Source organism: Coccomyxa subellipsoidea (assembly GCF_000258705.1).
Source record: "Coccomyxa subellipsoidea C-169, whole genome shotgun sequence".
Classification (NCBI taxonomy): Eukaryota; Viridiplantae; Chlorophyta; class Trebouxiophyceae; family Coccomyxaceae; genus Coccomyxa; species Coccomyxa subellipsoidea.
In genome coordinates this window covers 2,093,828-2,109,050 of record NW_005178041.1, presented here as the reverse complement: position 1 = coordinate 2,109,050, position 15,223 = coordinate 2,093,828, and the positions used below count along the sequence as shown (strand labels likewise).

At 53.5% G+C, this 15,223-nt stretch overlaps 4 protein-coding genes across 4 annotated transcripts; 3 read left to right on the top strand and 1 right to left on the bottom strand.

Annotated features, from left to right (window-relative positions):
- The first annotated feature begins 650 nt into the window (after positions 1 to 650).
- Positions 651 to 1,606, top strand: COCSUDRAFT_64596 (hypothetical protein). Its single transcript, XM_005651145.1, has 3 exons — positions 651 to 810; positions 914 to 1,073; positions 1,175 to 1,606. The coding sequence occupies exons 1-3, from the start codon at positions 680 to 682 to the stop codon at positions 1,235 to 1,237; spliced, it is 354 nt and encodes a 117-aa protein (XP_005651202.1). The 5' UTR covers positions 651 to 679; the 3' UTR covers positions 1,238 to 1,606.
- Positions 1,607 to 4,275: 2,669 nt separating this feature from the next.
- On the top strand, positions 4,276 to 9,532 carry COCSUDRAFT_27155 (nucleotide-diphospho-sugar transferase; the record flags this gene model as incomplete). Its single annotated transcript, XM_005651144.1, has 14 exons — positions 4,276 to 4,839; positions 4,966 to 5,018; positions 5,147 to 5,265; positions 5,378 to 5,665; positions 5,776 to 5,888; positions 5,979 to 6,118; positions 6,270 to 6,455; positions 6,711 to 7,033; positions 7,189 to 7,328; positions 7,519 to 7,752; positions 7,983 to 8,123; positions 8,357 to 8,709; positions 8,922 to 9,102; positions 9,311 to 9,532. Exons 1-14 carry the CDS (start codon positions 4,501 to 4,503, stop codon positions 9,530 to 9,532), a joined length of 2,832 nt encoding a protein of 943 aa, XP_005651201.1. The 5' UTR covers positions 4,276 to 4,500.
- A 544-nt stretch (positions 9,533 to 10,076) lies between these two features.
- Positions 10,077 to 12,396, bottom strand: COCSUDRAFT_46176 (hypothetical protein; the record flags this gene model as incomplete). The annotated part of the gene is made up of 4 exons (XM_005651143.1): positions 10,077 to 10,524; positions 10,651 to 10,859; positions 10,996 to 11,806; positions 12,030 to 12,396. The coding sequence occupies 4 exons, from the start codon at positions 12,394 to 12,396 to the stop codon at positions 10,505 to 10,507; spliced, it is 1,407 nt and encodes a 468-aa protein (XP_005651200.1). The 3' UTR covers positions 10,077 to 10,504.
- Positions 12,397 to 12,898: 502 nt separating this feature from the next.
- COCSUDRAFT_59175 (anaphase-promoting complex, subunit 10) lies at positions 12,899 to 13,806 on the top strand (the record flags this gene model as incomplete). The annotated part of the gene is made up of 4 exons (XM_005651142.1): positions 12,899 to 12,905; positions 13,029 to 13,189; positions 13,286 to 13,461; positions 13,629 to 13,806. The coding sequence occupies 4 exons, from the start codon at positions 12,899 to 12,901 to the stop codon at positions 13,804 to 13,806; spliced, it is 522 nt and encodes a 173-aa protein (XP_005651199.1).
- Between the last annotated feature and the right edge of the window lie 1,417 nt (positions 13,807 to 15,223).

The following is a 15,223-nucleotide window of genomic DNA, read 5'->3' as shown; positions in this document are numbered from 1 at the left end:
CTTGTGGCTCCCCGGAGCTCCTGCTCTTTCGCCTCGAGCTTCTGCTGCACAAGCTTCAGCTCCTCTCAGAGCCTGTCTATTTGTTGCAGGGCCATTGCAAATGAAGGCAACGCTGCCCGCCCCTCCTTCACAGCAGTGGAACATCAGCTCTTAGCTCGTTTGCATCTCATCGACTCCTCTGCACAGGCGCATTGCACCATCTTTAGCGCATTACCACACCAAAGCCTCACCTGCCATTCAGGTAGGAGTGACTGTTTTTTTACGGCAGGTGTTTCAGGTCTGACAAGTACGCAACCAAAATCAAAGAAATTGAACATCTCTGGCCTAACAAATGTTGCTTGGCAAGCCAAACATGAAAATTATGAGATATCGCGACTATCTGAAGAACCTCCAATTTGCAAAAATGCAAATCTGCTTGGCAACCTTCACTTTAACAGGAGAGCAGATCGCTACAACAAGTATAAACACCGGACTACACATCTAGGTTCCCGATCGATCCCTATGGCGTGGGTGCTCTGCCCCCCACCCTGCCTGGGTGGCAAACAAAGTCGTGTGCCGAGGCGAAGCCGAGGCGAAGCGGAGTGAATCTACAGCCCAGATTGGCAACAGCGCCCTGCCCTTATCTCCACCATTCAATGCGAAATATTCTGCGACCAACGAACAACAGCAATAAAAAACAATGGCAACCACCATGTCTGCCGCCATTACCAGCTCCTCTGCGTGCGTTTGCACAGCCAAGACCAGCAGGCGGCCCGTGCGGGCATCCCTCGGGCATGCTGCTGGCCTCAGACCCCAGGGCGCTCCTCTTAGGTGACAGTCGGTTTGATTGCCTTTTCCTGGATCAAAATTCTATTTTTTGACACTAAATATACGAGGACGTTTGGCCTGATCAAGTGCTGTGCTGTGCCCACAGATCACTGCAGTCTACTCTGGTAGCACAGCCTCGCGCAAAGCAGACACAGACCCTCCGTCAGAATGTGAAGACTGCTGCAGCAATGGAGATCTACCAGGTCGCCGACGAGCTCAGCTACATCTCTGGTGTAGCTGGTGTCTGCTTCGCCATCACTCTTGTGGTGAGGGTCCCACTCTTCTTGTTTGAAGTGGGGTGCAGTATTTACAATGTTTCTGATGGGCCCCTTTGTCTGCTCATTCATCCGATGCTGTTTTATTGCAGGGACTGGCGGTTGGCTTCGTACTCCTGCGCGTTGAAGCGCTCACTGAGGAGGGGAAGCTCTGAGCAGTTTGGAATGCACTAGGAGATATACTATTACATGACGGTGGAGATATCAGCACAAGCAGCCTCATTGAGAAGATTATACCTCAGCACAGCTTTGGATTATAGAGAAATATGATGGGACACGCAGATATGGAGAGCTATAACGCATATATCAGTGGGAGTGTGACATTGTCTCTTACACCTTGTCTTTTCAAAGGATCATCCAGGGGTCAGCATTATGAACTTTTGCAGCCATTATTGATCATGTAGCGAGCAGCAACATTGTGGTCAAGGCTGTTGGGTCTTGGTTTCCAAGCTGATGTCTTCTGCTGGCGTGGCAAGAAGTGCAGGCATGCATATGGCGTCTTTGTAAATCTGCACATTGCGGTCAAAACTTCCTGTGACAAGACATCTCTGCTGCTTGTCATAGTGCAAGCTTCTCACGTTCTTTTCGTGGGCTTTCAGTGTAGCAACCACCTGCAGAAAGCACACAGCGTTGGTCCATCATGATCATCCAGATGCCATCAACAGTTTTACTTGAAGGTTATGCTCATTCACTGCATTGGCAATCCTTCATTCTATCACATCCTGCATTCCTGAAACTCCTATCTGCAAAGGATACATCTGATTGGCAGAGCAATGGCCTAACCAAGCGCACCAACTTCAACTTGAAGCCAGTTGGTCACCGTACTACGGTGTATCTTAGTATGGTAGGTGTTGTGCCGGATGGTGCCTAGGCCAAATTGTCCACTGATTGTCATGGCTCACCTTTGCACTGCCAACATGGAAGACCATAACTTGCCCATGCGCCGCAGCAGCAAAAAAGTAGAAGCCAGAGGGGTGCCAGGTGGTCAGAGGCTGATGGAAGCTCTCGATTTGCAAGCCGAAAAAGTTGCGGCTCTGGTGCCAATCTGCAACAACAGCAAGCTAAGCCAGCAGATGGAGAGCATTGTGGATTACAAACAGCCACAAAGATGAGCTGCATGGCATGCCATGGCACATGCTCACCTGCCACGTTGAACATGATGATGCGTGCGCCATCTGTCGAGACCAAGATATACTTGCCGCATGGTGACACAGCCAGATGGCTCGCTGTGAAGGAGACATGATTGTCGCCTTGCGCATTCATATTGACCGTACCCACTCCCTGCAAGTATACGCTTTTGCTGACCATCTCGCATCCAATGCAGAAAAATTACATGAGCATGACTCATCAGGTGAAGCACCTACCTTCTGTGTTTCAGTAGAGAACAGCCGCAGGAAGTTGGTATTGCGCAAGGACACGACAAGCGTTGTTTGATCTGCCAACAGCGCAGCATCCGTAACTGCTGTTGCATATTGCTCCCGATGCAGCTCGCCGATGCTTGCTGCCTGGCCTTCCAGAGCTGATAGCAACGTTTTCTTAGATCAGCAGCGCTTGACACCTGCTTCACTGCATGATTAAAGAGAGGTGCAGCTTGGACAGGGACAACGGCAGTGCAGGGCACAGAGGAAGGCGAAGGACGCACGTGGTGTCCAGCGATGCACAACCAAAGACTGGTCCCAAGATGCCGACACAAATGTGGAGGCCGATGGGCCCCATATGACACGCACGCAGTACTTTGTGTGCGCCTTACTACTGGCCAGCACTATGCCTTCCTGGGCGTCCATGACAGTGACGGTGCCATCCATCGACCCGACCAACAAGTATGACCTCCCCTCCCTGGCATGCACAAAGTGGTGTATAAGGAAGGCGGTACTAAGTATGCAATTGCGACCATTGATCTGTGAGGAACCCCGTTGCGCAGGAGTTTATAAGAATCCCACCTCTCGTCAACATGCAGGTCAAGTGAAAGAATGCCACCCCCTGCTAGTTTCTGGGTCCAGAGCAGGTCGCCATCAAATGTGATCAGCTGGACTTGCCCATTTCCTGCATAAACCCACAGTCGCATGTGAGAATCTTCCACCGTCCACCTGCAGATGAGGTGTCTCAAAATGTGTAAATGGAGCCCCGACACACCTGACCCGGAAATGAATTTAGGTGCTCCTGGCCAACAGCAGATGGAAATGATGTTTGCAGAGTGCAGATTCTGCACACATGCCACGTGCTCCACAGCAAACTCTGGGCGTCCACCCTGTCCAAGACACTGAGACTTACTTGTTCACCGCCGTTCACCGCCATTCAGGTGTGTAGGCAAAATACCACACATAGGAATCTATCATGATACCTTCAGCAAGGCTTCTTCCTCCGTCTCTGCTGAGATTCGTGCCTCATCTTCATCAGCAGCTGCTTCTGCTGCCGCCTGTTCCAGGTGTTGATAAACCAGCTGCGCAATGATGACACAACCAATCAGGACGTCCGTCAGCTGTCACAGCTGGTATTGAAAGTGTCGCCCTGAGGACGGTTGGATGCAAATGTGACAAAGACACAGAAATTGCTTGCCTCAAGCAGCATGGATCCTCTTGGAAGTTTCTCTGGAACATACTTGAGACCGTATTGCCGCTCTACTTCCTTGAGAGCTGTTCAGCGCACAGACTAAATTGAATAATTTTTTAAATCCAAGCTCTGCGTTGATTGTATATATACCTGGGCACACACCTGGAGTGCATCCCTGCTCCTCCAAGAACTGCTGAACCAAAAGCATCGCCAGACTGTCAGGATCAGATGGCAGGTCCATATTCCCTTACGTGATCTGGGTGAAACTTTAGAGTTTCGATAGCAAAAATGGCTTTTTAGTAAATTCGTTACTTTGACTTCTGAAATGCACGAGATGGCGTATCATGATAGCGCGGAAATCTAGCTACAAGGGCTTGTCGAATCGGCATGTGAGTTTTAGCCTGATCGATCCCTTGATCTATGATGCACTCCCGCTCACGCGACCTAAAATGCTCCTTTCCTTTTACTTCGGACAGATCGTCCGCCTATATAAACACTCCACAATACCAACACTCTTCCCAACACTTGATGTCAACAAGGTCTTCGGCAGACTCTAATTCTGCAAAAACTTTTGGGACGCGTGAATTTCCTCCCGAATCTTTAATACTGGAAATTCTGTCGTTTGCTCGTGTTCCCCGTTCCTGGGAAAGTCCATCAAAGTATTCCACCGAGGACCTCTACCCTGGTTCTGCCCTCTGTATCGGATGCATCGCAATATCCTCCAGAGAGACATCCACCTGCCAGCCAGCTACAAGAATTGCTCCAGAGAGTCATGTCGTGGTGATTGTTCTTGTTGTTGTTGTTGTTGTTGTGGGAGCTGCTGAAGAGTCAGGAGAGGGCGAGTATCTGTGTATAGGCACTTGAGAGAATGTCAGGTCAGCTCAACCAGGCACAGACCCCAGTGGTCTACAGTAAATCCTGCCTAAGGAGGGGGTTTCTGAGCCGGCAGTCAGCATACCCGCATGCCACGCGATGGGGCCACACCCATGGCAGGAGAATATTTTTGCGACCTGTGGAGAAGCCGAATCACAAAGGAGCAAGGCTCTTGCCTGGTGCCACCAGAACGACCCAGGCTGAGATCCAGGCCGTTCCTGCCGAACAGCCTGATTCGAGAGAGATCGGGCGTCACAGCAAGCTTGTTCTCGAGGTTGCCTACCTCCGGGACCTGGTCGAGACCTTGGCAAACGCTTCGACCGCACAGGCAAAGGTGAGCTTGTACATTGCATGGTTGAACAAACCCACCATGATATAGTGATGCATTAAGAAACAGCAATGGTGTGCTCATGCATGTTACCGGGTGGCAGACTTGAACATGAAAGTATTTTGTTCGCAGACGGACCACCTTGTGCAAAATGAAAGAGTTTTGAGGTTTGGCACGAGCTGCAGGTGTGTCCTTTGCCCTACTCTGCAGAAGTTCAGTGCCTTGCTGCGTCATCTCTAACTGTTGTTCAAGTGTTGGTCCCCTGACTGTCATGCTCACCACTAGCTATCAATATATTGCATCCTTGATGCAGCCCTGGGCAGCGATTCATGGATGCATTGGGTGGATTGGATGCTGGTAGCGCATACCTGCTGCTCTGCTTGGTTGCAATTGGGCAGGAGCACATTCTTGCCGTTCCTGCAAACAGCCAGGGTAAGTTTTTGGGCTTTCCATTTTGTTCACTGAAGGTCATGTGCAGAGAAGATCCTCACAAATCTTTCATCCCTGCGCCTGCAAGTAAGGTGTGGACTTGCTTGTTGCGCAGGCTTCAACAAGGCATTGCATCTCTTATGCACAAACCTACACCATGTGGACACTTTCTATAACTCGATTGGAGGCCTGGCTGGATACCAGCTGAAGTGTCTTGAGACCATGGCGGCATCCGCCCAGGCGTTGGAACAGAGCTCGGCAGAGGAGACTGCAGCAGAGCCAAAGTTCTACATGCCACAGGGCCTTGATATTGCGGGTAACAAAAACAGACGCGCAGCAGCTGCTGCAGCTGCTACAGGCCTGGAAGCACTTCCATACATGGCAGAAATTCTTCCTCTCGGCGGTGCGTGCAGAAACAATTTTTGGATGCAGCCTTGATTTTTATGCTTGTCATTATGCGTCCTTGTATGGCACTTTGATGCATCCCCCATGATGGCTTCTCCATGTGAATAGGAGCTGGTGATCGCCTGGGCCTCCAGTGCGATGTGACCGGCGAGAGTGTACCAACAGCCATGCTGCCCTATTGCGGCCGCTCTTTATTGTCAGGCATCATTCGCGATCTGCAGGTGACCTCCTGCGATCTTCTGCATCAGCTACTTGGCTTTGTCAATCTTGTCCCGTCCTGCGCTGATCACGCTCTGTTGCGGTGTCTGCAGGCGCGAGAGTACCTCTATTACAAGGTGTACGGAACCCAGGAGATCACTCCCGTCGCAATCATGACGTCAGCAGCAAAGGGCAATCACGAAAGGGTCCAGAAGCTGCTGGCTGAGAACAATTGGTTTGGCCGCGGCAAGGAGTCCTTCAGGCATGCTCCCAAACCATTACCTTACTTATCCCTTTCTGAGTCGAATTAGAGTTGCCGGTGGATTGGTGTAGCACTCCAAAGCTTGCAAAACATCCTGAGCACACTTCGCAAGACAAGTAAAGGCGCTGCATCTGTGTCGCAGGCTGTTTGAGCAGCCGATGGTGCCAGTAGTGAGCGCTGAGGATGGCAGCTGGCTCTTGCCGGAGCCGCTGCGGCCCCTCATGAAGCCCGGCGGCCACGGCGCCATCTGGAAGCTAATGCTGGACGAGGGTGTCTTCACCTGGCTCAGCAACCGCCGCCGTGAGGCCGCCATCGTGCGCCAGATCAGGTATGTTGTTGCCCTCCCCAGTTTTCGACGAGTGACGATGCTGCTCTTCGATCATGAGACTGGCTGAGTGCACAATCCACATTGCAAGTATGAGTGCTGCGAGTGTGAAAGATTAAGGGTCCCTTGCTGCTGCACCATTCATCCACGTCAAGGACTGCTTGGATGTGCTGCTGCTTGATCATAAGTACACATAGGAGTTGCAATCTAGGGAGCGGTAAGGCTGCAGGCTGACAGGGGTCTCCCTGTGTGTCGCAGTAACCCCCTGGCCGGTACAGACGCCACGCTGCTGGCCCTGTCTGGCGCGGGCTACGCAGACAGCAAGTGCTTCGGCTTCGCCTCTTGCGAGCGCCGCGCGGGCGCGGCCGAGGGGGTCAATGTGCTGATGGAGCGGCGCCTGAAGCGCGCGGATGGGGACGGCTACGAGTACGTCTACAACGTCACCAATGTGGAGTACACTGAGTTTGGCCGGCTGGGAGTGTCGGACGAGTGCCTGGATGGCAGCCAGTACAGCCGCTACCCTGCCAACACCAACGTCCTCTACATCGGCCTCAAGGCAAGCCTCTCGCCCAGCACAGCTTGTCAGCTCATTACCGCAAACCAGACTGAGTGCGTGCGCATTGCCTGTGCGTCTCATGCAGATGCTGCGAAGCTCTGGAGTGTTTCTGTTCAGGCGGTCTTTATTGTTGGGCTCTGGTAACCAAGTTGGGATGACTGCAGGCGGTTGAAGCAGCAGTGAAGGCCGGGGTCAAGTCTGGCGGCGGTGCTGCTCTGCCAGGCATGATCTTCAACCAGGGCAAGAAGGTGGCTTATACAGATGCCGTGAGCGGGGAGGAGAAGAGCACCTTTGCTGGCCGCTTGGAATGCACAATGCAGGTCTGTGTCTCTGCATTGTTCCAGTCACTGCTTTGTCACATTTGTGAGTAAGCCTTATGACTCCTTTGTCTGTTTGTCGCCATCCACAAGCTGAAATTATGGCGCATTGTGGGCTGAAAAGGATCTGTGGGGTGCAAGCTGGCAGGTGCTTTGCACATGAGTGTTGAACATGGTGCGAATTGCTGCGCAGAATGTGGTGGACAGCCTGGCGCAGCGTTTCAACGAGCCAATGCCGGAGTCCCTGCACGGCTCACTGAACACCTTTGTGGTGTACAATCGGCGGCGCTGCGTGACGTCCTCGGCCAAGCGCCGGCGAAAGCCCGGCAGCACTATGGTCAGCCAGACGCCCGACGGCTCCTTCCTCGACCTCATGCGCAACGCCACCGACCTCCTCACCCGCTGCGGCCTCTCCCACGTCCCAGAGGTGGGGCCTCCATCATGCCAGCTCTCACCACTTGCTTACCCAGTAATCTTTAATGATTCTTCTGGGTGGTACCACTCATGTGAATTGTTCCAATTCTTTCGTGATCCTTGCCCAAATACCTGGTTGTGATGCCTGTGCCAGGCAATTGCAGTGCATGACTCGTTGAGGAGCGTTATCTTGGGGTTGAAAGAATGGAGGATGGTGTTGATAGCAAGATATGGTGTGGGCAGGTGGGGACTGTGGAGCAGTACTTGGAGAAGGGGCCGGGCTTCATCTTCCTGTACCACCCTGCGCTGGGGCCCCTCTGGGACGTCATTGCCCAGAAAGTCCGCGGCGGCGCCCTGAAGCATGGCTCTGAGCTTGTCCTCGAGGTGAGGCTCCTGCACTCATCCCACCCACATGAAGCAGGATCCTGGCCTGTCTGTACACACCTGCCTCCACACCTGCATGAAGCAGGATCCTGGCCTATCTATGCACACCTGCCTTCATGTGTGGCAGTCAAGCTGGTGCTCCTCTGGTTGTGTTTAATTGCTCGAGGCGCGGCAGCCCTTCATATTTTGATTTAGTACTTTTCTTCATACTTGTGCGCGTTGCATTTGCGCAGGTTGCGGACGCAGCGCTGTTGGATGTGCACGTGGAGGGCAGCCTGTTGGTGCACGCAGACTGCGTCACCGGCAGTGTAGAGTCGCCGCACTCAGCCGGTGGCCAGAGCCGCAGCTACGCCACAGACATCCACGTCAGCCACCCTGACGGCCGCCAGACTCTCTTCTCCTCCGAGCCGGCCGGCGCGCAGCTTGCGCACAGCGACAGCTCGGCCCACATGCAGCTGCACCTAGCAGCCCCTGGCAGCAGCTCTAACAGCAGCAGCAGCATCCCACAGGGGTCTAGTGCCAGCAGTGTTGTGCCCTTCACGCGCGCCAGCAACCCCGAGCAGCACCGCCTGGTGTTCAGCGACAGGTGCGCACTCCCCCGTATTTGACTGGATGGGCCGCCTTGAATACCTCTGTCCCGCAGTTTGCTGAGTTTACATCAAGGGATGCATGCATGGGGGAAATGCACGGTCTGACCTTCCGGAGTAATCCTTATGTTTTCCTCTAGTGCTCCATTGGCCACTGACAGTGGCAAGGACTTGCACGCAATTGACCAATTGGCTTGCTGCTGGTGCGCAGGTGCGGCCGGGTGCGGCTGACGGGCGTGGTGGTGCGCAACAAGGGCATAGACTGGGGCAGCCCCGACAACTGCTACTGGCAGCACAAGGTCGCGCGCAAGGAGGCCGCGCGCATCGTGCTGCACGGCCAGTCCGAATTCGAGGCCTCCCACGTCGTTCTGGAGGGCGACCAGACCTTCGAGGTGCGCGCTCAGCACTCACACCCGTCAGCACTCAGAGCGTGAAAGCTCAAGCATATATGACTTGAAGTCTGCCAAGGTTGTGAGTACTGCTCACTGCAGGACCCCAAACGGAGCGTTCCTGCCCTGCTAGAAAGGGATCAATGCATTTGGGACTCCATATGCAGTGTGTGTCTGCTCTGCCTCACAGCGGCTGGGTTGATGGGTGCAGGTGCCGGATGGCTACAAGATGGTGGTGTCGGCTGCGCCGGCCGGCGGTCTGCGGCGAGCGCTGTTCCCTCTGCACAAGCGCCGCCCGTCTTGGCAGTGGGACTACCAGATGGATTCTGAGGGCAGTGTCAAGCTGTCCATTCTGGAGACCGCCCGCCCGCCCACTTATGCGCCTGCTTTCCTGACAACCCCTGCTGAGGCTCCGTTTGTGTATGTCATCTGAATCTGGTGGCAGAGCTGCCGATTTGAGGCCCGGCGTGTTGAACTCATCAGAATATGTGATATTGTTGTTAAATGAGCGAGAAGCAATCTATTCTCGGGAGTTGTGGGAATTTCTGTTAGCGCGTGAGCTGTGCAATAAGTTTTACGGTCTGGAGGAAGGATTGACTGTCAGAAACATCAAAGTTTCTGCCAATTGATCAAGTGGCGCGTCCTGCATGTAGATAGTCGCAATTAGATAGTTTGGATGATGAGACATGCTTGTTGTATTTTAATGCATCCTGCAGAATATATGCATTCATATCATTCGGTGAGGGCTGCGATGTTGAGTTTTGTACGGTCTACGTGCTAGATAGCCTTTACTGAAGTCTCAGCTGCATGACGGAATAAATGTTTATAAATTACTAGGGAGGCTTATCATATGGCATACTGTTGATTTCGTTAGGGAGATCACTTGGCTTGAAATGATGCCAAGGAGGTGCAAACTTTGCGCTGCAAAGCATGAAGTGCAGTTCAAGGCATGAACATGATTGCAAACATTCTTAATTCAAGGCGTGAATACGATCATTACAGGATTTCCTGAGATCCTTCCGGATCCGGTCACATACAAGCTAGTAGCAGGACATGAGTTTCAGTACTGCCTGCAGGCCGTGCACAGCTAAGACCTTATGCCACTAAACATGTGATCCTGACCGCGCCAAATGTTTCCAACTGTGCGCTTTCCAAGAGTGGACTCCCTCTCTACAAAAGCACCACACGATACAACAGTCTGGCTCCTAGCTATTCAAACACGGCAGTCACTACAAGCTTATTGACAAGCACATAGAGCAAGCGATATTAACAACTACCTACTGCTTTGTATATGCACAAGCAGTTGCACAACTACAAGAAGATGCTGCAACATTTGTCGCTATATTCTGCCGCATACAACTCCTAGAATCTGGTGCTTTTGGCCCCCAGTGGACGATGCTCGCACTTACTCTGCGGTCTCTGCACCTGTGGCAAACGAGCCAGACTAAGCCAAAGCAACTTAGCCGCTCTTCTATGTTTCTGCACATGAAATCACCTCCCAACATGTGGTTCAATTGCAAGCAGGAAGTGAAGAGATCCTCTGCAACGCACCAGCCTCTTCGACCTTCTCCTCAGCAGACTTGTCAACAGAGCCCTCTTCAGCAGCTGCCGGCTCTGTCGCAGCGGGGGCAGATCCACTGTCAGGGGCCGCAGCTTCCGCCTGCTCTGTGTCTGCCGTCGCCAGCGCCGATGCAACTTCCTGGGGCAGTTTCTCCAGGCCCTCTGTGATATCGCTGGTTCCGGTCGTCTTCTCTGTCCACCTGCGTCCACACCCAATTACAGCGTGAAGCAGATGCATTGTTTCAAAGAAGATGAAGGTTGTCCAGCACACAGAAGCATCGCATGTACAGGTCGTGATCTTTCTCGCACAGGCCAGAGGAGCTGGCATGCACACACCTGTCATTGGTGTCCTTGGTTCCCAGCGCAGCCTCCTCCTTCTTCCAGTCCCGGCCCTGCTCCTTGAGCACCTCCTCACGCGGCCGTGCGGCGCCGAAGGGGTTGGCCTTGGGCTTTGGTGGTCCCGTGACCACCGGCAGCGGCTCCGGCTCGGGCTCTTTCTTCTCCGGCAGCTTGGCCTCGGGCGGGATCTCCAGCACCGGCAGCGGCTTGGTGCGCGGCGCCAGCTTCAGGCGCGGCCGGCCGCCGGCCGAGGGCGCGTCGGCGCCGGCATCGACGCCGCGCCGCGCGCCCCAGGTCTCCTCTGAGTCCCGGTCCCTGCTGGGCCGGTCCTCGTACCCGCCGCCGCTGCTGCCGCTGGAAACGCCCGAGGAGGGCGCAATCTTCTTGCCCCAGCGCGACTCGGTATCCGCGCGCGAGGGGCCGCCCTCGAAGTCGTCGTCGCCGCGCCGGGAGCTGGCGAAGCCGCGCGAGGAGGACTTGTCGTCGAAGCCCCCCGAGCCACCCGCTGAGGTTGGCGTGAACTTGCGGCTTGCGCCCCAGTCATCTGTGGTGTCCGCCCTTGAGGGGCCGTCCTCCCCTGCTGGCTCGTCGCGGTCCTCCCTGCGTGAGCCGAAGCCGCCGCTGCCAAACCCGCCGGAGCCTCCGCCGCTGGACGAGGGCACAAACTTGCGCGAGGCGCCCCAGTCGTCCACTGCGTCTGCCCTGGAAGGCTCGTCCCCAAAAGCGCCTTCGCTGCCATCCTGGCTGTCGCCATCCCTGTCTCGCCGCCCAAAAAAGCTCCCCCTGTCCCTTCCCCTGTCACCGTCACCTGCACCAGGGGGACAGCTGGGTCAACAGGCCTGGATCGACATAATGGGGGTGAAGCAATCAGCTAGGCAAAAAGATGAATAAATCAACCATTGCAACCACTGATGCTGATTGATCAAGAGCAATTCACAGAAGTTACACATGTACGGTTTGTGACAGTTGTTCGTGCTCAAGCCAAAGTGAAAGCTTCAAGTACTGCCGAAAAGCCACAGTGGAGCTCGCACCACGGTCTCCGCCTCCGTAGTCTCGGAAGGCACCTCCCAATCCAGCAGAGGGCTCATCACTGTCCCTGGCACGGGGTGCTGTTGGCAGCGACATCTTGAGCTGATCGTCGCTCACTGTGGGGCGCCTGCTGGCTGAGGGCGGCTTGTAATTGGACTGAAAGTCAGCCAGGTTCATTTTCTGGGGCTTCTTCTTGTCCTTCTTGCTCTCCTTCTTCTTGACAGCCTCTCCAAGGGTGGGAAATGCCTTGTCCTGGCCAAAGGTGATGACAGGCTCCTTCGGAGCATCAAGCGTTCCCCCGTTGGCTTTCTCCTCCTCATCGACCTGGGCGGCCCAGGCCCCCTGAGTGGGAGCACCCCACGCATTCATTGTAAAGCTCGGCTGCAGAATGTGGCAACGGGTAATCAAGGATGGCTGGGGTAACTTAAAATGTCCTCTGCAGGCGAGAACGGCGCATCAGGAATTTCCACCACTGGGGTTGCCTCATCTGGCAGCTTTCCGGGGCGTCAGCCATTGCTCCAGCTGGACTTCGATTTTGCATCCTCCTCGCCATTCAAGGACTCAAAAAAAAAAGTAATCATCGATAATTTTGTACCTGTCCAGACACTCCTTGCATGCTGGCTGATTGCTTCTGTGATGTTGATCCACAGAAGCTCACTTTACAGCATCAGAAATTGATTGTTCCACAGGACTCTTGATGTGCAGTATCATCAATGAATGTTAGATGCATTCCTATATGAGATCTCGAACAATCCAACTCAAGGAGATGCGCGATCTCAAGGCCTGCAGCAGTCCTATGTAAGCTCATTTGCCTTCAAGATGGGAGGCACTTCTTGACAGGAGTACACTTTCTTGCACTTAGAGATTTGAGATGACAGGTGATCGTCTGAATGGACTGATGAAAGACTACCTTGTGATGGTGAATCAATTACACAACTACTATTTGCCTGACCCTAAATTACTTGCAGCTCCGCCAGTACTTGTGACAAGCACCCTTCCAGACAGCCGCAGCAACCGCGAGATCGGCAAGCTAGCTGTGTGGACAGTCACGAGCGCAAAGCCAGGGAATGGTGTGGAGCTGTTGAGGGATGGGCGCGAAGACACATACTGGCAGTCTGATGGGTCTCAGCCGCACCTGGTCAACATCCAGTTTCAGAAGAAGGTGCTCCAAATCTTCAACACAGCAGCAGCTGTCAACAGCAGCAGTTTGACAGGGCGCCACATTTGATCACTGGCTGAGCGCATGCTGCTCTGGCAGGTTCGCCTGCAAGAGCTGGCCATCAACCTGGATTACAAGCTGGATGAGAGCTACACGCCCAACAAGATCTCGGTCAGAGCGGGCACCAGTGTGCACGACCTGAAGGAGATCAGGGTGGTGGAGCTGAACGAACCGATTGGCTGGGTGAAAGTACCTCTGCAGCCGCCCTACTCATCGTGCGTCACACCTCCAAGCGCCACACAGTTGACCACACACTCTTGGACTGTGCTCCCCTGCATTATCAATTGTCCAGACTGTTGAAAGGTTGGCTGTTTGGGGCCCATGCACGCCTGCCAGCAGATGAATATCCAAGGCCTTCCGTGAAATGTGTGTGTTGCCACAGGGACAATCTGAAGGCGTACTGCATGCAGCTTGCCATTCTGTCCAACCACCAGAACGGCCGAGACACGCACGTGCGCCAGATAAAGGTATTTGGCCCGCGACATGATGTCCTGCAGCCGCTTGGGCAAGAGATCGGTTTCACCACTGTGGAGCTGTCGCAGTTTGCCACCATCCGATGAGCACACGTTCTTCATGGAGCTTGAATAAGTTTTAACAAAGGTGAATTTCATTGCAACCTGACGGAACTTGATCCTGCAAGGGACTTGAGTGCAGAGATCCTTCAAGTTGACCATGCATGCAGTCTTGTGTACTCCCTGGAGAGCAGTACAGATCTATTTGCACTGTAATTGGGAATGAGCTACAGCTAGCTAGCCGCAGCTCTGAGCTTATCGGCTAAAGACTTTTTGTCGGACTGTGATAAAAATGCCATGACATGTACTGCCAGTCACTCAGTGAGCACATGCAGCAATCAAACAAGGAGTTTAGATATGATATGAAAATATGATATTTGCCTTGATTATATCATGTTACTTAATGTTTGGCACAGCGCTTACTGTACACATGTTGATTAGACCCTTCAAGCTTCAACATGCAACTGGCTCTCACTTGAGAGCCTCCAAAAATGCTACTTATAAGGCATTGAAACGACACTCCTCACACCCACACATGCCCGCACAAGTGCTCGTGTGCAGCACATGTGCTTCACAGAGTACTGTCACCAGAATCTCTTTCAATACACACCAAAATTGTTGGACTGCGCTGCAAACCTGCTGCGAATTCATATAGTCAGAATCATATATCGAATGAGCAATCCAACTGCTAAGCAGATACTGATGCTGGCTTGTTTGATCCCAGCCTCAGCTTTGCTAAAAAATGCAGAAGAGCCTGCATGCTTTTCTCTTCCCTGACCTGGCATGTTCTGCCTCGCAACTCCGAGGAACCCTCACAGTGAGTCTCCGGCAATGCCAAAGTACTACCATACAGTCTACACACCTCAACTCTTCGTCGTGTTGAGGCTGCCCTCAACAAACTAAGCCCGATGGACCAGCCGCGGGCCAGAAGACAATTTGTACGTCAATTTTCCAGTGCTGTTCAGCAATATCCGTACATTGCGTCGAAAACCAAGAATACAGCAGCCCAGAAAGGCAGTAGACACAGTACTTGATGGCCACTCGCTAGATTACAATATGAAAAAGGATGGCATGCAGAGCCTCTGCAGCCAAGTGACTAGTGTGTCATGCGTTCTGCAGGCCGCGCGACTTCATGTGCGCCCTGGTCGACACCAGCTCAGGATGCATTGTCAAAGAATAGCTCGTTGGCAACCTGCACGTGGGTAAAAAATCAGTCCCACCCTGAAACTGCTCAGAAAGAGCGGAAGACAAACAGTCGTAGGAGGGCTGCACCCTTGCAACAGCAGATCAAAAGCCGCTTATATCCACTAGAGCACAAGGGAACGCACCAGGCCAGTAACGGTTGCCGCCGCAGTGATCCAGAGCGCGTCAGCTGGCGACTGCCCTTGAGCAACGAAGATTGAAGTGCAGCAGAGGGCTCCAAACCCACATGACAGCACGTCGTATTTCTGCCATGAACCACCAA

Bases quoted from the DNA above. Each gene is read 5' to 3' on its own strand.
- COCSUDRAFT_64596 (XM_005651145.1), top strand. From the start codon at position 680: ATGGCAACCACCATGTCTGCCGCCATTACCAGCTCCTCTGCGTGCGTT. The intron at 811-913 runs GTGACAGTCGGT...CTGTGCCCACAG, and splicing joins CCCCAGGGCGCTCCTCTTAG to ATCACTGCAGTCTACTCTGG. The intron at 1,074-1,174 runs GTGAGGGTCCCA...GTTTTATTGCAG, and splicing joins GCTTCGCCATCACTCTTGTG to GGACTGGCGGTTGGCTTCGT.